At 53.0% G+C, this 23,035-nt stretch overlaps 4 protein-coding genes across 4 annotated transcripts; 1 reads left to right on the forward strand and 3 right to left on the reverse strand.

The window, feature by feature from the left end:
* Window positions 1-3,149: 3,149 nt before the first annotated feature.
* Window positions 3,150-5,231, reverse strand: V2A60_000625 (DUF4451 domain-containing protein; the record flags this gene model as incomplete). The annotated part of the gene is made up of 3 exons (XM_083251994.1): window positions 3,150-3,536; window positions 3,600-4,873; window positions 4,931-5,231. The coding sequence occupies 3 exons, from the start codon at window positions 5,229-5,231 to the stop codon at window positions 3,150-3,152; spliced, it is 1,962 nt and encodes a 653-aa protein (XP_083108120.1).
* Window positions 5,232-14,349: 9,118 nt separating this feature from the next.
* Window positions 14,350-15,294, reverse strand: V2A60_000626 (uncharacterized protein; the record flags this gene model as incomplete). Its single annotated transcript, XM_083251995.1, has 1 exon — window positions 14,350-15,294. One exon carries the CDS (start codon window positions 15,292-15,294, stop codon window positions 14,350-14,352), a length of 945 nt encoding a protein of 314 aa, XP_083108121.1.
* A 2,301-nt stretch (window positions 15,295-17,595) lies between these two features.
* Window positions 17,596-19,908, forward strand: V2A60_000627 (uncharacterized protein; the record flags this gene model as incomplete). Its single annotated transcript, XM_083251996.1, has 3 exons — window positions 17,596-17,635; window positions 17,698-17,776; window positions 17,826-19,908. The coding sequence occupies 3 exons, from the start codon at window positions 17,596-17,598 to the stop codon at window positions 19,906-19,908; spliced, it is 2,202 nt and encodes a 733-aa protein (XP_083108122.1).
* Window positions 19,909-20,195: 287 nt separating this feature from the next.
* Window positions 20,196-21,485, reverse strand: V2A60_000628 (uncharacterized protein; the record flags this gene model as incomplete). The annotated part of the gene is made up of 1 exon (XM_083251997.1): window positions 20,196-21,485. One exon carries the CDS (start codon window positions 21,483-21,485, stop codon window positions 20,196-20,198), a length of 1,290 nt encoding a protein of 429 aa, XP_083108123.1.
* Window positions 21,486-23,035: the final 1,550 nt, after the last annotated feature.

Below are 23,035 nucleotides of genomic sequence, written 5' to 3' on the forward strand. Positions count from 1 at the left end.
GGAGATGGCCCGCCCGCTATACGAATCTGCTAGTCACAGGAGAACAATGGGCGCGTGTGCTGTGTGTGTGTACTGTGCCAGCAACAATGGGAGGCGATCATGACCCTTTGTGGATTTTAAAGTTTAACCTTCCTCCGAAGCGCCAGCAGCCGATTGGGGGACTTGGCGGGTGGAGGACGGGGTTATGGAACCTGCGCGAGCACTGATAGCAAGCGCAACTGAGAGCCGTGTTTCAACAGCTTGGCTGCAGCTAACGAGAAAAAATTTTAAATTTTTTTTTAAAAAAGAAAACAGACCACATTTCCCGCGACCGCCCATTTACAACGGAGAACGGCCGAGGGGGGAACAAAACCAACCAGGAAGCTGAGCTGTTCCAGAAGAAGAAAAGAGAAAAAAAAATGGGAAGGGAGTCAAAGTTTTGAGTTTAACCTTTTTGAACATGCGCATGTTTTCAAATGTGGCGTGCAAGGGGGCCCACGAGTGAGCATGATGGACATCTGCCTGTATTCTCGCCATGTTTCTCTCCGTTGGCCGTTGCGTTTCTTGTACATGCCGGTTTTCAGGGCTCATTTATGCCACCCCTCTTTCTAGAACTTTTGCTACTATTTCTAAGTTTTTAGTTCCTGTTAGTTGGGATGGAAGTCAAGGCAGTGAAGGGGAGTGTGCTTGTAACAATGCGCCCCCCCCCCCCCCCCCCCCCCCCTCCCCTCCCTCAAAACTCGACGCCAGCCTCAGGCCTGTTCAGGAAAGAGTCATCATTGGTAAAGAATCAAGGCAATTGGGTACTGATAATTTGCCCACGCCCAGCAGATAACCGGGATACGAGCATCGTCGTCCCGCGATATTGCCGATCTCGTGGGCCAGCAAAGAGAAAAAAGACGACCAGTCTCTCTCTCGGCATCTCAGATGTGGCCGCAGGGCTGTGACTGCGCCACCGTCCGTTGGTGCGATGCTCACTTCCAACATCGGCCGAAACCAACAGGACCGAATAAGGGAGCATCCGGCATCTGGTAACTAGTGCTTGGGGGGGCAGAGGAAAAAGGACAGGTTTACACGCGTATCACGACAGTGGAAAGCTTCCGGTCGCTTCGGTTAAAAAAAGAAGAAAAAGAAGAAGAAGCAAGACGAGAAAATAGAAAAGAGACTTTCTGTGCAAAGCTGGCATCCTGGGTCCTTTTGTAACGTGGTTGTGGGGAGTTCGGTTCACCAGCGTCGCACCATCAAGAGGAGGTGTTGAAGGCTCAACCCTCAGTGGTCTCTCTTGCTCGCATCGGCTGAGGATGATGACCTTGCCCTCGGTAATATCCGAGAAGTAAGGAGGAATCAATGATTAGAAAGAGAAAAGAAACAACGGAGAAAGCTCGGTACCGATGGGGAGCGCGTTTTGTCTATTTTGACATATCCTTGCTCCAGACAAGTCCTGGTAGCAACCAACCGGCGAGGCGGCCAACATGCGGAACTTGCTTCCTTCGCTTTCCGCTGTTGGGCGATTTTCTCAGTCCCGATCTCAACCGTCGTGTCCATGCCATGGTTACAAAGTGAAGAACAGAACAATTGGACGAACGCTGCTGACCTGGTGGGATAGAATAAACTTTTTTCGTTCTGAAATTATCGTCTCAGGCCACTGCTTATCAGCAGCAACCCTGACCTATAGACCTGCTGCATCATATTCTCCTTCTTGGGTCCGACAGCGGCGCCGCTTGACACGGACAGCACCGCCGGGGCCGGAGGGTTGAACCGGCGCGCTGGTACCGTTATGAAGTTCCCATGCATACATAGGATGCACTCTTCAAGTCTCGATCTCGTTCCTAAATCTGGCCACCCGCGCCCCTCCCCAGATTGTCTTTTCCCTTGTGCCTGGGCCGTCTGTTCATGCCGTGAAACGCAAACTGTTCACTTATGCCCAATGCAAAGGGGGAGGGGGAAAACCGCCCTCGCCGTTCATAACTGCGCGAAATAAAACGCTGTCCCTCTCTCTATTCCCCCCCCCCCCCCCCAGCACGCGTGCCATGCGCGTAGCTACTACGGTCGGCCACGCAAGACATGCCCTGCCATCGTCATTGGCTCGCGTGTCTCCTCCCGGCGCGACACTTGCATGACGCACCCCAGGGCCGGCGGACGCGCGGGCCCGGCTTTTCTGGAATCTCCATCTCTTAACCAACCCACAGAGAGGGCGCATGAATCTTGGCCTTGTTGCCAGAGCTGAGTAAAAGGCCAAAGTGCCGACCACCGTCGGCCTACCCTGCATGCCTGCTGCTCGCCGACTTCTTCTTTGCTGCCCACTGATTTCTTTCCCTGTCTGTCTACTGCGAAATGGGGGGGGGGGGGGGGCTAGGCATCAATGGGCCTGACAAGAATCCACCTATATCATCCAACACCCTGGCTCTTAACAGCAGGAGGGGGGTGTGGCGGGCGGCGCAGGAGAGCTTTGGAAACCAACTCTCTCTCTCTCTCTCTCTCTGCTTGGTCTTGCCTGTTCTTTCTTTTGCTCGTCCTGTGGCGGCCCGCCTGACATTTCAGCCCTGGATCGAGGGAGCCCGCGCATCGTGGACGTCACGGCGCACGCCAGTGTCATCGACCGTATTTGTATAGTGCGCGTACCGGATGTGTCTTCTCCACTGCATCGTAATCTTTCTAGAAATCTTCTTTAAGGTTTATTTTTTTCTTTCGGGCGTTGTTCTTATCTTGCAGAGTTCTATTTGCATGCTAATGAAATCGTACCAGATAACAGAAATGGCGAAAAAAGCCGAACAGCGAAAACAAACTCATTCGTGGTATAGGCACTGCCGGCCTATACGTGTTGCATACATAATCATAACAGGGCATGTTATTCGAGCCCCATTTCCCATGTCCGTCGTCTCCCAGGTCTATGTGAGCAAAAGAAAGATCCTGACCTAAACCAAACAAAAGTGCCAAACAAGAGCTAGAATGGAAGCACAAAAAAAAAGGCCACTAAAACAGGTTCCATAACATGAAGAGTATCCGGCAAATAGTTGTTGAAGTTGAACAAGCAAGAGTAGGCAACCAAGCCTGCCCATAGCATAAGAATAGAATTAGACCTGCGCCACAGGCCTCGAGGCTGATCCATGATTCAAGGCACACACACACACACCAACCACACTTGGAACACGCACCAAGGCTTTCGTACCCTATATCACATTGCCATACATTGTGGTGGGGCTCGATAGTAGCGTCCGACCGACGCTGGATCGCAGAGACTGGGGCGGTGTCAATGGGCCAAGAGCCTGGTGGTGGTGTGGATGCTGCTGCTGCTGCTGCTGCTGTTGGTGTGGGTGCATGTATGGCGGTATGGACGTGTTGATACCGCCGCCACCCATGCTCGTGTACGACGCGGTTGGGAGACCGTGAGGCAAAGTCGGAGGAGTGCCAGGGCGTTGGTGGTGGTGGTGATGGTGGTGGTGGTCGTGCAAGCCTGCCAAGGCAACCGATGATAGCGGAGGGCCGGGCATGCGTGGGTTGTGTGCCTGATCCCTCCTCCGTTTCGGGGTATCTTTGATCTTGGCGTGAGAGTGACACTGCGTGACAGAATGGTTAGCGACTCCCCGAGTATCAAGGGCATCTGATGGACAAGTGCCTACCTTGTATGCATGACGAAACCATGTCGTGCCCTTCTTCTTGCTGCTCACCAGCGCAATCCACTTATTGCAGCTCCCACACAGCCCCTCCCAAACATCCGGGTTGCCGTCCATACGTCTCTTGTCTAGAGGCTCCTGGAACGGCGCGCCTGTGGCGGCACTGATGCCGTGCGTAAAAGACTTGTCGTACCAGTAGGCCGAGTTCTTGAGGACGAGCCAGCGACCTGGCTTGCAGATACCGCACCAGCCCTCTCGCTTGTTGCCGTGTCCGCGTACCCATTTCGGTGTGTACATGTCGCCATCAAAGCGGAGCTCCTGCTCGTAGGGAACGAGGTCGGGGTCTGACGGGTTCATGTCCTCCGGAGGTGGCGGTGCAGGCTCCTGGTGAAGAGCCGGGTATAAGTCTGGAGGACCCGAGAGGTCTGCATAGTGACCATGGAAAGACTGTGACTCAATATTGTTTTGCAGGAGCTTAAGAAGACCGTGTGATGCCAACGTCGGCGGCTGCGGTAGGCTGTGCTGGCTATTGTCGTGATGCATAGCATGGGAGGTGGGCAGTTGATGGTTCATGTGTGATGCCATCATCATGTTGTTGTTTCGATAGCCACCCATGGGCATGGATGGAGCAAAAGACGGCTGCATAGGCATGGTACTTCCAGGCGGCATTCCCGACGCCATGGAGGACGAGGTCGGGGCCTGCATGGAGTATCGTTGATTGGCCATGGTCGAGTCTGGCATGGATCCATACCCAAAAGGGGAGTGAAGTCGGCCTTGCCCGATATTGTGAGAGCCGGTAGACCATCTAGTCGTGTTACGCAGGCCATCTGTGCTATACGGTGCAGAACGGGCACTGGGTCGAGGAGAGGGCGAAGCGCGACCGCGGCTCTGTGCTCGCATCTGGTCTGGTCTACTCTGGGCTGCTAGACGAGGCGAACCAACGGGAGACATGTGACTTGATGACATTAGCGATGTCCTGTTGGATAGCGTGCCGTAGTCTGAGAAGGTGGGCGCCTCGGAGAGAGTAGCTGAGACGTCGTCGGCGCCGCAAGTGGCAGGTATGTCAGAGAATGCGGCGGGAGTCGACATGCCGATGGAGGAATCGGAGCGGCGGTTCGCCGCTGGATCAGAGTAGGACGATGCTAGTTCATGACGAGATTGCGAGAATCGTAGGTCAATGATGGGAATGCTCTCGTCGGTGGTGTACGCCTGACCGATGGGGGCGTCGGGGTCGAACGGGTAAAATTCAAACTGGTCGTACGACTTTTGACCCCAGCTCCCTAGATGCATATTAGGCACTGACTGTGAAGGTTTCCAACAAGCAGCTGCGTCCCTACCGTCTTTGACTAGTGACTGTGGCAGTTGCCCAGGATAATCGAGGCCGGATTTGCCTGGCAAGGTCGATCTGGGAGTTATAGAATGATCCCAGCCGGTTGTAGCGGGGTGATTTGGCTCGCCAGAGCAGCAAGGAATCTGCGTTTCATGGTCGGAAGAGTTTTCCTGCAAGTTTAGGCCAGACTGTGGCATCCAGGCACTCATCGGTGGCTGGAGATCTGCTGAGGTGGAAATGTTGGTTTGTTGGGCATCCAGAGTGGTAGGCGGCGTCGCAGGCGCCACATGCTCAGCCGGACGCTCCATTGCTGATGATGTTGCGCGAATGAACTACAGAGGAAGAGATTTCGTAGTGATGAGTCAAAGTCGAGATACCAAAGTGCGAGGAGGATTTGACTGTACAAGGCCAAAGGCGCAGGGCTCGTCGGCACAAGGTAAGAGAGCAGTGGCACTTTCGGCAATTGCAAGCTAATGCTGGTCGTATGCGAAGTATACCGTTTGCCGAAAGGAATGGTATTTCCTTTTTGGTAAAGCTGTAAATGAGTTGTACGACACGACGCTGTGCGACTGCAATATAGAGCAAAGAGGGACCACCGCTGTATAAGAGAAGACGGAAGAGAATGCCGAGTCGGGAGTAAGGAGGAAAGAGAGAAAGAAACCGGGTGGATAATATAATAAAAGAAAACTATTGTTTTCGAAACAACACAGTTGAGTGTTGTGCGTGTGCGTGTGTGTGTGTGAATGAATAATGGTACAACGGCGTAGAGAACCGGCTCTGGGGGAACGGGGGGTATTATTAAGTGTTGGGTGGGTGTAATAAGAAGCCGGATCAAGAGCAGAGAGGACCCAAAAGAAAGGGAACAGCGCAGAAAAACGGCCGAAGGAGTGTATATGTGTGTGGGAAGGAGGAAGAGAGAGCACAGTTTCCTCGACGCTGCAACAGAAGAGGTGATGGGCCGCACATACTCTCACACACGCAAAAGGCACCAAAAGGCTGGTCTACATGGTGTGGCCAGTGCTAGATAGATGGTATAATGGGCTACGTACGGGTGAGAGGCAAGGCTGGGTCAGTCGGCCGCCCACATTAGAGACGCGCAACAAGGACCACGCCGAAGAGCGACACAGCAAGGTCGCCAGCTCAAAAGAGAGTTCAAGGGGTACACAAGAAGACCTGCCTGCATATTTTCGGGGCCAATTGTTGCGGTCGCGACGACGACAACGACGACGCCCCCCCTCCCCTCAGCTCCTCCTGGCACGCCCCTCAAGGGCAGAGGGCCCCCACGATCATAATACAAGAATAGGGCCATCTGCGGCGGGCCTCTCTGGGGGGGGTGGTGGTGGTGGTGGTGCTGGGCCTGCTGGCCTATGTCTGTGACTAGCATCTGGCGTCGCGGCGCGTTGCTTTTTGGTCTGACAGGGACAAGTGTTGGAGAAGGCCAGAACCTACGTGCCTTCATGGGGAGGTGTATAGTATGTGTGGGCAGAGGGCGTGTCTGTAAGTAAAAGCACTGAATACTGAGTAGAGAGAGGAGAGCATTGGGGGAAAGCCAACGTTCCCAAATTAGGTCAAGGCTTGTTTTGAGTTGGGCTCTCTCAAAACCAACCCAAGTAATGGGAAAATCAAGGGCGACAGAGCTGGATGACTCGGACCTGATTTTTATTTTCTGGTTTGCTGGTTGTGGTGGTGCTCTGGCTTTAACTAATGACTAGTTAACCACTCCGTAGCAGAGAAGCTTTCGCGTAGAGGAAAATCAGCGACTAGTTGGCGAGATAGGTGGTGATTAGGTAAAGTAAAAATAGCTTCGCTGGTGCACGGCTCTTTGGCCAAGTAATAAGTAGTAAAAGAGGCGCTGGCTGGTGGAAGCAACATGGGTAGCAAAGCCAGTGCGAGAGAAAGCTCCCAGCTGGGTTGTATGCGGCTGACGCCTAACCACGTACAATTAGTTTTTTTTTTGTTTTTTTCTTCACCATGTGAATGTGTAATTTAAATCTCAACTTGTTCTTGGTTATTATTCTTTTTTCTTTTTTTTTCTTTTTGCTTTTCGACCTGATGGGCAACGAGTTCCAAGGAGTTGTCGGGGGGCGTGTTTCTGGAGTTTCAAGTTTGGTTGGAAAAGCGGGTTATGGCTCACCAGTGGGCATCAGCCAGTAGGAAAGGGCTGGCAGGAATCCAGAATTCTGAAAAGTAGAGGAGATGGGCGAAGAAGACGAATCAGGACCCGTTGTTGGGCTTGGCCTAGAGGGGGGCAAAGTGACCCAGCGAGTCCGCGTAGAGAAAAGAATAGTGCTCGGGCAGACAGAAAGCGACAGAGTGAGAGAGTGAGAGACTGAGAGTGAGCTGGGCAGCAAAGGGCAAGTTTTTGGGTGAATAACATGGTAGTTAACTAATCAATCTTGGGCCAAGATGACGTCTGGACTGCAGTGCTGAACAGTTGCAGTCCTTTTCTTTTCCTTCCATTCCGGAAAGATTTTTTCCTTTATTTTTGGGTTTGCATTTTACTGCTGACTCTGATGGATGTTCGTTGCTGTGCAATGCGGAGGGACCGAGGCAAAGCATTTCGGATGATTTGGAAACTCGAACTTGGCGCCCGCATCACCTTGAGAGAAGTTTATTTCGCCGGCTTTGAGGTCGGCGAGCGTTACGTTTCAGGGCCGGGCGAGGCCGCCATATTCCGTGTTTGAATTATACCCAGAGCAAGGGTTGAGTGTGAGTCGAGTTGGGCCACAGCCACTGTAGGCAGGTAGATATGACGACAAAAGTGGCAACCTCGATTCAGTGGCTTCGGACGGCTGTGCTGTGTCGATGACTCGTTCCACTACACTGGTCCCTACCTTCCAGGCACTGCCCAAGTAAGTATTTCGGGCGGGACGGAGTGATAGCGATATCATTTCGTGGGGAATACCCCATTGGTCGAGAAGCGAGGCATGTACTTATACGGGTTGACAGAGTAGTAATAAAGGACGTAATTGAAATCACGAGAAAAATGGCGTGTTGAGCTGCAGCGGGGTTTTCTCGCAACAGACGGCGAACAGACACGGATTGGGCACGGAAGATACGGTAGGTTGCTTCCGCCGTCTGCCACGGCCAGTCCGGGGCTCCGTGCGGGACCCCGCTTGAGCGGCGATGGCAAGTAAGCGGTAGTGTCTGAGAAGAGTGTCGGTGCCTGGTAGGCTGGTACCGAGGTCCACAAGAGGTTAGGTTCCTGACTTGGCTCATGGGACTTTACTGGTACATCCTACCTGTTGAATTAAGGTTTGATAGAGAGAGTAATAAAATTGTTCATGGCAGTTGCAAGTTTTATGTTATAGGCGAGAGAGTTTCATATGATGACCTATAGCCAAGGTGTTAATTACCTGTACGTGTACGGAGGTACAGATTATACGGATGCAATGGAAAAATAACTCGACAGGTAGATGACTGAGTACGGAGTACGTAGATAGTATTTATCAGCCATCCGCATGCTTTGCCTGCGCCTACACCCCGCTACGCAATCAAGTTGGCTGGGCCACTTCTGACAGCGTGCTTTTCTGTAGCGTTCTGCTACAATGGGGCCTTGAGGATCCGTAGTATGGAGCAAGCCTCAAGGCCCCAAAAATTACTAGTCATGGAATAACTGGTTACTTACAACTCAGAAGTATCTATCACAACTACGTGTGCTGGTTGCTTTGTAATTGGTATCAAAATGGTAATCCTGCCAGGTACCAATCGAGACCGGGTGTCAATTCTGCCCGTTTGCAAACAGTCGCCAGCTGCCAGACTGCGCAAACGCGCCAATCGAGAAACCTCTGCCAGCTGCCCTGCCAACTGCCCTGCCAGCCCAAACCATTGTCAAACCGGCCACCTATCTTGGTGCCTCAGTCTGGTCGTCTCGCCGCACCCTCATCCTCGCTGAAACGCTCATGAATTTCACCAGAGACAATTGCCAGACACTTGACTTTGGTTATTCCTTCCCAATCTCACCATCAACTGCCCGGCTTTCGATTTATCCATCAAGCCAGCCATACGCTTTCATCCATCTACATCACGCGACGCCCCCCCTCCCCTGGGCACCACATGCCACACTACCCGCACATCGCCAAACTCGGCTCTTGTCCACTCCGATCTCAACAGCGAACCATCCGCTCGTGATGCTCAGGCACAGAGCTCCCTTCCCGAGCACCCGGCTTTGCCCCTTGCCGCGATCCAGCCTTATTCAGCCTCCCCGCCGTGAGGATGCCCTCGCCGCGACCCAGCGTTTTGAATCTTCAACCCGATGAACCACTATGCCCCCTCCCGTTCGTATGCTGCAACAATAACAACAGCACCGAAGTCGCTTCATCTCACACACGACCTCTTAACCTTGAATTGATCGTCACAGGTGGTGCTGCAATCAACCCCGCGAAACTTCAGCCCCCGTCATCGCCGCCTGCTATCCTTGCCAACGCGGCCGCACACACGCTCACCGTACCATAACTGCTATATCAAAAGATCCACGATCTCTGAGGCCCCGTGTTCGCCGAATCTCACCCTCACTTAATTTAGTCTCGACTGTTTACTCGATGACTGTCACGCTACTTCTGTCATCTCCCTCAGCATTCGAGCGAGGTTGTAGCCGCACGGTCTTGCATGTGCTTGTGCAAGATGAAATGCTCCAAACCTCTATACATGTCGCATCCCGTGCCGTTGGTACATCGCGCAGCCGCTCGACCCTCTGCAAGCTTTTACGCAAGGCGGCGCAGGCTAGCCCAGAAAAAAAAAGGCATTGCTAGAAATGAGGGGGCACAATATATATGGTACTTGTTGTACCTGAAACCCTACTCGGCAAACTTGTGTGCGGACCTTGACAGCCGCCGTGGGAATACAATATGTCGACGTCGAGTATCGCGGTGCAAATCTGTATCGGCGTCGAGCAGCGCCCCGAAAGTCAGACTCGGTTCGTGTCTGCACCACGGGAGTTTAAGCTCCAACCATTACTAAGATTTCACCCGACTGCAACCGGCTACCGTTGCCTATTTCTATTGCTTCCTCAATTCCCGTTGAGAATGCCGTCTGCGGTTGTTCCCTCGCCAGAACTCAGGCTAGCGCCGGCACTGTGACACCAAGACAGCTCGAGCATACAAACCAGTAAGCTTCGCCGTGGGGCTCGCTTCCGCACCAACAAAGTCAATGAAATTACCGTGCCGTGGCGTCCTTTTGATCCGTAGGTGGTACGCAAGTTCAAAGAGATTCGACTTGGTCATGAGCCGAGGAGTGTCATCATCGTATCACCTCTTGAGGTCTGCAAATGAAATTACACCATTGTAGCACTATGAGTGCAGCAATTGGGCCATTTTCGTATCTCGCGACATTTATAAGCGAGATATGCAGATGTTCAATCATATCCCTATCCGAGACAAGACCATCGACTTACAGCTTTTGCAGAGATAACATCTAGTTCACGACACACCAGAATCGGTCGAATGGCCATCTCTCGCAGGCGCACAAGCGAAAACTCCCTTTTGCCTTATGGCATATGCTGTATGCCATTAGGAGGCCTGCTTCATCCACAGCTGTTAGTTAAGGTTTGCTCTGGCCTGGAGGCCGGGGAAAGAAGGCCTGAGCAACCAACGACAGCACGGGCGTCTTATTGGCGCGCATAAAATGAGTCCGATAATTAACCGTGGCAATACAGATCTACATAGCAATGCTCTCCAGTCAGGCTCTCGCCATGCCGGGCTAACTTGTACTAATGAAGCTTATAGACCAGCTGATTGGTGCCGTAAATGAGATGCAGTGGTTAGCTTCCGCTGTCTCGGCCGTGATGGACACAAGGACAACTATAACACAGAGCCAGTCCCCGGTACCTGGCGGCGAGAGCAGATCAGGAAAGCAACTGGCAATCCTGAGCGAAACATGCCCGGCCAGGCACCGCCCTCCATTCCCTCCCATACCCTCATCTGTTTATGTGTTGTCAAACAATACCGCCAGCTCAACTAAGCCGTCCAGCGTGAAAGCCACAACTAGCTGAAGTCGCCTTGCAAGCGGTGCTCAACTTGTGAGGAACCTCGATATGAGGCTCGATTTCACGTATGTCATGCTGGTGATGAAGAATAAGGTTTGCAGCCGCTCAAGTGTTGCGTGCTATACTTACTGTTACAGCACTTTTTAAACTGGAGCATCCAAGACCAGGACTGAAAAGAGAGCCGGCGAGCCAACACAATTGAGTAGAGACTATAGCGGGGCAGAGGAGGCTCAGATGAGGTGTCTTTTCTCCTTGGCCTTGCGATAGCAGATTTCAGGGCATGCGGCGACTTGGGCACGATGCCGCCGGCATTCAAACTCAACCCAATTGCATACTCAAGGTTTTGACCAAGGGTAATCCGACTTCCGTATTAGGCAATCTCGGCAAGACCGTTGGATCGGGCCCAAGAGCTGCAACTCCACCCGAAGGCGCTGTCGTTTCTCCAGTAGGCGTGGCTTGACGCTTGAGCTGAGATTTCCTTGTTTTGTCCTCCGGGCAAGCATCTAAATCACGGATTTACGGACTTAAAAATAGGAGGAACTATCTGGCCAACTATTGAGCACACGTATGCATGCGCACACACACACACACACACACAATGACAATGACACCGGGGCGCAGGTTTCTTGGCAATTTATTAAAGAAGTACGCAACGCACGATAGGGCTGAGCCCCTGCGCCATCACTTTTCAAGTTGGAAATATCCGAAAATGGCCCGTACGTGACCAGAAAGACCAGAGTCACAAGATGAGAATTAAGATGGCATAAGTACACCTTGCTGGTCCTCCTTCACGGGCGCGGAGATGTGGCTTATACGCCCTCACATACTGTCCTCGTCATGTGACATCGTTTAGCTCGCGAATGAGAATTGGGCTTTTCTGGTCATCGGCGGCTCTACTCATTCAAAACTGTTGGAAAAAAACGTCTTCGCTTGTAGGGTGGGTGCACTTTGTTTTCCTTGTTCTGTCATCCCCGCCCGCTGCCCGTGGCGTCTAACTTTGGAGCATGGGCAAGCCGGGCTAGCAAGGAGCACTCGCGGCTCCCGTCCGTTCCGCCTGTGTTTGCTCTTCTGGTGCCTTGCCAGGTTGTCCATCGGCCCCAAAGCTGGCATTGTCCGCAGAGCCGTTGAATAAAGAAAAACTTTAAATATGGTGATAAGCAAATTAGCGCTTTGGTGGCGCACAATAGCAAGGAGGCCAATTTTTGGCCCAAGCTTTTTTCACCACTGGATTTCTACCACGATGGGGAGGCTGAACTGCCTCTGGCGGAGATCGGGGCGTACTAATTTAGTTTCAAAAAGAAAAAACTAGGAAAGCGTGAGATGGTTTGGCGAGCTCGACGAGATATGCCTTTTCCAACTTTGCCATCTAGAGCAGTAAAGTGCCAAAGTTTGACACACCCGTCCCCGCTGCCACGAGAGGAATAGCCGGTATCCGACCACGCAGCTCGCAACCCAGTGTACCGAGAACCGAGCATCAGAAGGCCTCACTAACTATTTAGCGTCCAAGCTCTTTCGCAACCCCCTGATCTGGTAGATAGCTTTTACGAGCAATGTCAAATCAGCCGAGGCGGCACCGCAACCCACCAACGGGCTTACTGATGGCACGTCATTTCAGATCTGGGATATGCCTGGCAATCCTGGTCATGTAGTATCCGCCTAGGCTAATGAGATGTGGTGCCTAAATCCTGGTACAGCTGCAAAGAGGAAAAGAAAAAAAAAAAGACCTCCAATGATAATTGGAAAAAAAAATACAAGAGACAATAGACGCAAAAATACCGTCAAGACTCATCCTTTGATCAACTGTTACGCTCGGCTAGGCACAACCTCTGCAAATCGTGTCCACCGCTCTATTTCTCCGCTCGTGTCTGCAGGCGGATAAATTTGGGTTTCGACTTGCGTGTGCCATCATGTGCAAAAGAAAGAGGAAGAGAAAGAGAAAAGAAGGTCCTAGGGCGGCGCCGGCCCAAAACTCGTTGCCGATCATCGTCCTCTTTTAGAAACGTGCTGTCAGAGATAAATGATGGCGGCATCCTAGCACTGCGAAAGAAATCCCGAGCAAGGTCCCAACGTCAAGGCTCCCCCGGAAGGAGGCTTGGCCCATCTCGATTTGCAGCGGTGATAGGGCGAGAGAGAGATGTCATGCAGGGCGCATGGATTTGCTGCCCGGCGCGCCGCCCAACTCGCATCATCCCTGCCACACACCTTTTTTTCCTTTCTGGTCCCGGCTGGCTGCATGTTTTTAGTCTGGATTGGCTCGGGAAGAAACTCACGTGCGCGCACGGATATTCCTTCTTGGCTGCGTCCTCGATTTTGAGCGCGGAGAAGCAGAAGAAGATGAATGAGAAGAATTGAAAAAGCTGCCTAGTCACTTTCAGCTTTCTCAACGCCGAGGGGGGGTACGGAGCCTGGGATCTGGCCACTCTCTGAACCTCAAACACTGTTCATGTCAAACTTCAGATTATCAGCCGAGTATTTCTATGGCATTGTCTCAGAATGCCATGAGCGAGTTTGCTTGTATACACCCCATCCTTCCCTAGACGTAGAGTAAACCACCCAGCCCGCTGCAGACCCGCTGCCTCTCACTCAACATTACGATGTCAAAACTGAATAGCGTGCGCAAGTTTCTCATATCCATGCCTTCATCATGAATCTTGAGTCCAGGCTCCATAAATCTGAACTGTGAACAAGACGAACCGCAAAAGTTGGCAATCGTCATGCGAACCCTCGTCCTCAATGCTATGTCACGCATGTAAACCCGCTTTACGAATCATGTTTCATGCCGGTCGGATCCTCCGAAGCCCACGATTCTGTATAGAGATTTGTTCTTCATGTGTGACATGAGCCGTTGTCGCCGGCTTTGCTCCAGTACCGTAATTTCAACACAAGATCTGGATGTCATCTTGCCTTATCTTTGCCCGATTCACACCCCATTCATTTCGCTCCCCTCTGCGCCTCGGAAATTTTGTTCCATCCATCGACTCGGCGCTTTCTTGAGCCGATGGAAGGCTCCCGATGATCTTCGGTCAAGCCCCGAATTATCGAACGAGGGGGGCAAGTTGCAAACGCCTTCTGCGCCGCGTATTGGATGGCCTCGATCGTTGTGACGAGCCCATGTCGTACGTTCAGCAAGAGGGCCTCGGCTACTGAACCTCGGCAACCAGATGATTGTCAACCACGATCGAAGGGCTAAAGATCCCTGATATTCTCAGTAAATTGGACGGACCGTCCGCAGACCTACAGTTTCCCAGTTGCCCAGGTTGGCGGCAGTTGGGGGGAGGGGGGGGCAGGTCAAATTTCTCAATACAACGCCACCTCACATCATGAAGCCACGTTTTGTCTAAAATTAGTATTAGTGATCCCAGTCTTTTCGCTACCATTCAAAGGAAAGAGCGCAATATAGTCAAGGAAAAAAAAACTCTAATACGTGACTTGTAGGCGGGCGTTTACTTCTGATCCTTGTTGACGGCCTTCCAGACCTCCTCTTCCGCCGCCGCCAGGGTGTCCCCGGCGGCTGACGCCCATTTCTTGGCCGCGTTCCATATGCTGCTTCCCTCCCCATCTCCTCCTCCGCCAGCTCCTATGCCCAGGCTGCTGCCGAAATCAGAGTGCTGCGCTACGTAGGCGTCGTGGGCCGCGCGCTGCCCGCTGGAGAACTCGGCAGCGTGAGCGTCCTGCTGGTAGCCCGGCGGGTGCGACATGTCGGCCGCCAGGTTGATGCCGCCGCCGAGGCCGGTGCCAACAGGGCGCGGTACCGGGCCTCCTCCTCCTCCTCCTCCTCCTCCGCCGCCGCCGCCCACAGCTTCGTACGGAGAGGCAAATGTACCTGCAGCATCAGTAGCAGTGCCGCGGACGGACCGCGATACTGCAGGCGGGGGGTAGGACATCTGGGCGGGCATGGCTGTCGGTGGCGGATAGGCAGCGGAGGGCGCGGTCGTGTGCTCGGGACCTAGCGTTTCACCTTTTCTCGGTGGCGGAGGCAGCGTCTTGCTCGCAGCGCCCACAGCCTGCGCTGCTCCTGCTGGTGCTGGTGCTGCTGGTGCCGATTCTGCGCCTGGGGGCGTGGGAACAGCGCCGGGCTGTGGTGCAGGAGGTTGGCCATTGTCGCCGTGGTTGCTGCCCAGAAGTGGCTGGGTGGGCGTGGGCTGGACGTGGCCGCCGGACGGACGGGGTGCTTGTGGCGACGAGGCCGATAAAGCCGCCGATGGATGGAGAGGCCTAGATCCCTGTTGGGCTGATGGCGGTCCGTAGTTTGATGCAGCAGAGGATGGGGCCGCGGACGTGGTAGCAGCCGTCGCCGTCTGGCTCGTCATTGGCGACTGCGTCGTCGTCGGCCCAGGAGCCTTGGCCGCGGTGATGGGGCTGGAGCTGAAGGTCTGCACCGGTGCCATGGTCGGAGACGGGACTCGTATTCAGCGGGGTCGAAGCTTGCAGAAATTCACTCTATTATCCTGGATTGGAAATCTCTCTCAACTCGGGAGAGAGAGACGCGTTGGGCGGGCGGGGGAGTGAGAGGAAGAACGTTCTATAAGTGATGGCACCCTGCGATGGATGACCCCCGCTTATAACCTCTCGAGCTGAACGCTTCAGTGGGCGAGTGATGAAGTAATGATGAGTAGCGGGACGAATTGATGACAGAAAAAAATTGTGCCCGGGTGCTGTGCGACAAAGACGCAGGCGATGAGACTCACGATGAAAAGATGGCACGTTGCTGAGCTGCGGTGTTGCTGCAGTGTGGCAAGTCATTACGTCAGGTGATGACTGGAACTCAAAAAGTCGCTGCCTGCTTGGTGGCTGGTTGGCGGGGGATCGCCAAAGGACTGTGGAATTTAGCTAGCTGCATGGGAAAAGCAAACGAGATAGGGCAACAAGAAAAGAAGAGAGTAATCGAAAAAGAGAAAGAAATTGTTGAAAAGAGAAGGATCTGCCGAATGAGACTCGATTTCTTATCAGTCCCACTGACAGAAGGCCAAAGTTGTAGGCGTGGCTGCAATAGACGTATTATCGCGCAGTGTAGGGTGGGCTGCTGGTATGGCTACGGCCATTTCATTCTGGATCTGGCAATGCTCGGTCGTCTCGTCAACTAGCATCATGTTGCTGATTCAACTCCGCAGGGTCCTTAGAGCTGCAACATCTATGCCAGTCAAAGTAGCCGTGGCCATAGAGACTATGTCGCATGGAACGAGCCACAGCTGGTGGTTTTGTAACCTTGGAATCTGACATGTGGCCGTTGCCTTCTCGAGAGACTGCCAGGTGTAGAGGTGTAAAGTTGAGTGCAAACCTGACGAATTCGCGGTGGGCAAGGCTGGGACTACGTAGGTAGGTGCTGGATGAGCACTGACGCAACTCGAGGGTACAGCACCGTCCTTCTGTGGAGGGATCGACGCCCATCAGCTCTCCAGACGGGGCTTGCTACAGTTCTTCTCTGTCGCTAATGCCATCTGTCTCGAGTCGCTAGGCCAGGTGGACGGCGCTGTAAGGAAGCTCGTGTCGGCGACCGAGCACGAGAGTTGGGACCACAGACTTCTTGATGGGAGGATTAAAGAAAACCCCCCTAAAGGAAAAGATGCAAATTGAAAAGGCCAAAAGGTGAGCATGATAGTTTTCAGCTAGATGTACATGGAAATATCAAACTATACCATGTTTCACGGATATTCAGCAGAGGCTTCGAACTAGGAAGCTGAAATCTCCGGATCCGTTTGCAAATGCACCCCGTTCATCGAAATATTGATGTCACATGTAAGAAGATGAGTTCTGCGGCAAGGCCTGGCAGCTGATAGTGGCCAATTCCACTGCTCGGGCCGTGACATCGGAACTGCTCGAATGGAGCGCGACACGACTTATCATCGTTGGGGGAAAAAAACCTCTCATTCTTGCCATCTTGCTGTCGGCGCAGTATCGTCACTCGTCACTATTGCGCTGATCGCCCAATTTGTTAATTGTGCCAGCTGTTCTTTCCCCCAGAAAAACATAGTCTCTTGGCAGAGCAGCATCGAAATAGCAAGACCAGCCAGTGCATGTTACATGGGGGATAATGCGCAATACTACATCATAGTGAGATTATTATTTGGGGCACAGTCAGTAAACTTCTACAGGATGCATGTCGAATTGTCGTCAGGAAACTATCTATCATTGCAATCAAAGTTCACAAAAGTAGAGAATATAGGCAGGCAGATTCCTAGTTACATATGGAGTACACACTGAATCCTTTCAACGCCAGCGACTTTGTCAAGGCAATGATGATGGAACAGTATTCGGGATTAGTTGGTAAATATTCCGAGAATCAGTTACATATATAGAGCACACTAAGTATTATTTGATAAATTACAATTACTTTTCTCTCGCTAAATTATTTCATATAAACGCGCGAATTCTCAGCAGTATTCGAAGAAAAGTTGAAACATCCTCGTTACCAAACGATTTTTTTTCTCAAGTTTTCATCAACCATACTGCGCTGTTTGGAAAATCCAAGTCAAACTGCGTGTTGGTCAGTTTATGAGGTCACTCGAAGCAAAGACCAACAGACTTGGCTTGCTGGCGCGGATCAACTAAACTCCAGCACCCGCTGCGCTAGTCCGTTTCGGGTGCGCTCCAGGGCCATACTATGAAGAACCACGGACGCGGTTGACCTGGCCGACAAACTCCCAATCCTTCTCGTCATTGCATCAATTCTATTGCGCGCGTCGTCCAACATGGTCGGAAAGGTTTCGGAGAGGGTTCTCCTGCGGGAGGGTTCGTGGTGCTCCGCGCTCCCGGCGCATTTTGTGATGAAGCAGTTGCTGACTCGGCTCTAGGTCTTGAACGAACCGACAATGGCATGAAGCTAACCACTTGGCCGGACGTGACGCCCATCAATCAAAAGAACTATTATACGTATGCAAGTCGCTGAAGCTTGTGCGCCGCAGAGCTGACCATGTTGCAGAGATTACATGAAACGAGATGATCAGATCTTAGCCCTGCGCCTCCAAAATGATGCCACACGCGATAAGCTCGTCCAGAGCGCGCGTGACCGCGACCGCCTCCTATCCAAGCCCGCGAATGGCGAACTTCCGCTTCCTGTACCCAACCTAGCCGATGACGAGGACGGCGCAGCGACACCCTCCGCCGCTACCGATCCCTCGCGCATCATCGTCATCCACCCAGGTAGCCAAAATCTACGGATTGGCTTTGCCAGTGATGCCCTGCCCAAGACAATCCCGACCGCTCTCGCCACCAAGTTTGCACGGACCGAGTCTGACATGTTCGAGGCCCTGCCTCGACGCCATTTTGAGGGCAAGACGACGGAGCAGCAGTACGGCGAGGACTGGTCCAAGAAGTACCAGAAAATGTGCGCCGATCTCAAGGTTGAGATGCGCGCCAACAAGCGAAAGGTGCTGCCCAACTCGAAAGAGCTGGTACAAACCTTTAACCGACGAACGGAACCCGAAATTATACAGCAACACAACGACCCGCTCGAGGTAGAATGGACCGACGTCAAAAAACTGAAAAAGACCGATTTTGAGGCCGAATGCTTCATCGGCCACGAGGCGCTACGCGTTCCCGACGACTCGGAACCCAAGTTCAAAGTCTGGTGGCCTCTTCAGCACGGCTGGTGGAACGAAGACGGATACGCGAGCCAGGAGCACCTGTACGACGACTTTGAAACGCTACTCGACAAGGCACTTCGACAGGAACTTGGCCTCAGAACGAACAGCGAGTGGCAGCAGTACAGCTGTGTCTTTATCATCCCCGATCTTTACGACAAGAAGTACGTCGAGCAAATCCTGCATTCCTGCATGACATGGTTTGAATTTAGTAAAGTCTGCTTTGTCCAGGAGAGTATGGCGGCTACGTTCGGCGCCGGGTATACGCAAGCCTGCGTCGTCGATGTCGGCGCTCAAAAGACGTCCGTAACTTGTGTGGAGGACGGTCTTTGCATTGAAGACTCACGCATCAACCTCAAGTACGGCGGCTACGATATGACAGACACATTCATCAAGATGATGTTGTACGACAACTTCCCCTACCAAGAGATCAACCTGCAAAAGCGATCCGACTTTCTGCTTGCCGAGGAGCTCAAGGTCAAGCACTGTACAATGTCGCAGGCTGAAATCTCCGTGCAACTCTACAATTTCCACGTGCGGGCTCCTAACGAGCCCACCCGAAAGTACGCATTCAAGACTTATGACGAGGTCATTCTCTCGCCGATGGGCGTCTTCGACCCCTCCATCTTCGATAACAGCACCAAGCTTCGCGGAAGACGGAAGCTGATTGAGCGCTCCTACAACTCCTATGAGGTGGATATGCCGGACGACCCTACCTCGGCCGCGCAGCTCGCTATCCTCGCCCTTGTCCAGCCATCCCTTCTCTCCACCGAGAGTCAGTCGCAGGAGGTTTCCACACCCATGAAGGAGCGCCCAGGTTTCAGCTTCAAGAGCGATGCCAACGGCACACCCATGGCCTCGCACGCTGGCTCACCTGCTCCTGAAGGTTCGGGCACACCTGCACCCTTCATCTTTGGCGCCGGCAAGGACATTAATGGCGACAGTCCTGCCCCCAGCGGCTCTCGCGCTGCCGGCACACCAGTCCCCGCCTCCTCGCAGGCGCCCGCCGGGATGTTCGTTGAGTCGCAGGAGCGCAGCGCTGAGGATATCGCCGACGAGCGCGATGCCGTGCTGCCCGTGGCGCCGCTCGACATCTCCATCCTTACCAGCATCCAAAACGCTGCCAAGGGCGACGAGAAAAAGCTTCGCGACCTGCTCGGAAGCATCATGGTCATTGGCGGTGGTGCCAAGATCCCTCAATTTACCGTCGTGCTCGAGGAGAAACTCAAGGCGCGCCGGCCGGACCTGACAGAGCGCATCCTCGTGAGTCGTAGCGCCAAGGACATGGACGAGCAGGTCGTCTCATGGAAAGGCGCCAGCGTCTTCGCCAAGCTCCCGGCCAACGACTCGTGGATCACACCGTTTGAGTTTGAGCGCCTGGGACCGAGGACGCTGTACCACAAGGTTCTCTGGGCTTGGTAAAGGACTTTTGTTTTTGTGTAGCAAGCGGAGACTAAACACACCTGGGAATTTGGGAGGCACTAAAATTAGGAGTTTATGTAGACTACGGCGCAAAAGGAAATCTATTATTCTACCCATCGTTACCATCACACCAGCCAATTCTGTACCGACGCCTTAGTCACATCTGTCTGAAGTCTTCCTCCTTTCGCGGCACCTAAAGCTGCGAATGATGTCAGCGATACACAACAAACCATGATTGGAATCAATACGAACTTGAAGACTGGCAAGGCAAAAATCGCCGCCCTTGTTCAATAACCGCAAAAACGATATGCACTGCCAGAAGGCAGCTGCTGCCCTCGAATCGGTCTCACGCGGCCGACATAGATAGGTGGGCCGGCAACCGCCGGACCCGACATGTCGAAGACAATATCATTTCGGCACAGATGCCCGGCACAGTCGCACAACATTCGGCCGTGAGCGGTCTGGTATAGTGGACCCCGCTTCGTTACCGACGGTGGGAAGTCGCAAGATTCCATCAGCGCAAGGTGCTCTTGCGGCAGCAGAGATGCCCGGTCCTGGCCGTTCGAGAGCTGCCGACTCGCTGGGGCCGGAGCGGCGTCGTGCCAATGCGCAAAGTGAGACCGAGATGCGAGCTGGCAAAAGAAGAGGTTCATGTCGTAGCAGAACCTGTCCACGCTGGGCTGGTCCGGGTTGAACCCAACGCACACGGGCCACCCTGCCACGTCGGGGGGCTGTCCGGCAACCGGGCCGAGGCCGGTAAAGTGCGCATCGGAGCCGAACCGCTTGAACATGTGCAGGTGCACACCGGAGAAGTCCCGAGGGCCAGCGGCTTGGACGGCCCGGTCTGAGACGCGCGGCCACATGAACGGGTGCGGTTCGCGGCTGTGGGCGTAGAAGCCGTTGCACTTTTGCGGGGGCATGCGAAAATGCTGCAGGAGAGCGGGTCTCGCCTTGAAGAGGCGCTTGAAGTAAATGTTCATGTGCTCCAAGTTGTCCGCCAGGTGCTCAATCTCCGGCACGGTCCCGTTGTTGGGGGCGCTGGCCCAAAGGTTGAGCAGCCGGTTGAAGCCAAAGGGCGCGTGCCAGTGCTGGTCTCCGCCCGGGAAGGCGGCGTGCATCCACACCACCTTGTGGCAGACGACGCAGACGCTCACAAAAGGATTCTTGCTGTTCCGGGCAACGCTCGTGACCTTGGGACCGCGCAGCGAGGCTTCCGGCGCGCGGTAGCCGGCCCAGTAGAGCTTCGGGACGGCGGGCAGGTTCTGCGTGGAGCCGCCGCCTGCCTGAAAGCTTACACGCATGCGGTAATTGTGAATCTCCATGACGGCCCTGAGCTGAGCGTCATGAAAGAGCCGGAAATCGGCTGCTCGCGGGAAAGAGATGCGAGCATAGGGATTGGCGAGCGGATCGCAGACATGACCGCCCAGAGGGTCGATGCGGCCATTCTGCTTGATGAACCAGATGACCTGTCTGCAGACGGTGCAGACGGCGAGAAAAGGAATGTTTGGTGAGGCTTGACTCACAGGCGCACCTGAGGCTACCGCCTCAGACGAAGATGAGCCAGTTGAATACCGCATCTCGGCGAGATCAGCGTCAACCGCTACGGAGCCAATGGCTCACTTATACTTTGAGAACGGAAGGGGGTCAAGGAATAAATGATTGAAGGGATTCTTTGGACGAGAGAAGTAGGGGAATCGATATCAGGTTTATAGGAGGAGAGGTTTCGAGGAAAAGTTGGAATTCTGTTGGTTGGTTTTTATGCGTCCGGTGGTAAGTGGGCAGCAAATTTTGACGGCCTTATAGTCTTGGTGGCTTTGGCCGTAAAGTATCCTTAAGCGAATAGAAGATAAAATTACTTTTCTAGTTTACGATTAGCGTCTATTGGTATGATTCATACAAACGTCTACATGTTACAAGGCTGATGTTGGCCATGGTCACAGTAGTACTACGGGCCGTCGTTGCGATGGCGTCCAACGAGCAAGCCACCACGCTGGAATCTGGAGAAAAGACACGGGCTGAGCCCTGGAAGGGCTACTAATTGATGAGGCACAAGAAAAAAACCTTGAAAGATGCCAAGGGAGGATTTCTGTTTGACGCATCCAGTCCCCAGCTCAAGTTCCTACCAGTGTAGAGGCCTCTTTGTACAGCAGGCTTCGATCAGATGCGTTTCCATTTTGAGTTTGTCAAAATCAACCCGATGGAGAATCTTGTACAAATCAGTTCGGACGCTAGAATACTGTGGTCGAGAATAGTATGCCATGACAAGACATTGCCCGCCTCGTGACTGCCATCGAAAGGTACGAAAATATAAAAATAACTTTCGACGCCCAACAGCCCACAGAAAGCCACAGTACACTCTGATTGATTCTCATGGTGCTTATCAGCATGTGATTAAGGTACAAGCTGGTACCTGGTTCTTTTTGTCTTTCCACATTCTCATTGCATGTGATACGTAGACCTAGATGAAACTTTACTCATCAATACGCCTCGTAAGGCTCACAGTGACAGCCATTCGACTATCAAACCACTATTATTCTGCTTTTTAATCCTGCTGGAATGCTTTGTAGATACACCTCCCTGTCTTCCATCAGCAGCCTACAGCTGCCCAGACCAGTGGAAGCTCCCGAGAACCTGTTGGCCACCGTCAGCGGCTACTACTAGTACCTTGCACAATTGATTCAGTAAGCACAAAAGATATTTTCTTTTCTTTTCTTGTCCTTCTGCTCGCATTTCATGGAAAGTGGCAAGACAATGTCAGGTGGATGGAAGTAATGGATGATGACTTTGGAAGGAACGCTGCCGTCCTTAGCTCGCTCTAAGCCACAGTGACAGGCCGACAGGCCGTGGGAAAAAAAGGAAGAAAATCGACAGCCACAAACCGATTTTTCATTCGAATAGAGTTTTTCTGTTTACAAAAATTGGAAGGTGGCGCTCCACCGCTTATCAGTGGCTTCGAATCTGAGCTGGCGCAACTTGTAACAATAGTGGTAGTAGGGCTGGCAGCAAGGATTATAACGACAGGAGTGGTAGATAGCTCAGCAGCAACCACAAGTTTTATTACAAGGAATGTATGATGCAGTCGTTCAATGCAGTCGTTTGCTAAAATACGTAGCGAAACTCGGGATGC

The sequence above is a fragment of the Cordyceps javanica genome, chromosome 1 (genome assembly GCF_051103115.1).
Source record: "Cordyceps javanica chromosome 1, complete sequence".
Lineage (NCBI taxonomy): Eukaryota > Fungi > Ascomycota > Sordariomycetes > Hypocreales > Cordycipitaceae > Cordyceps > Cordyceps javanica.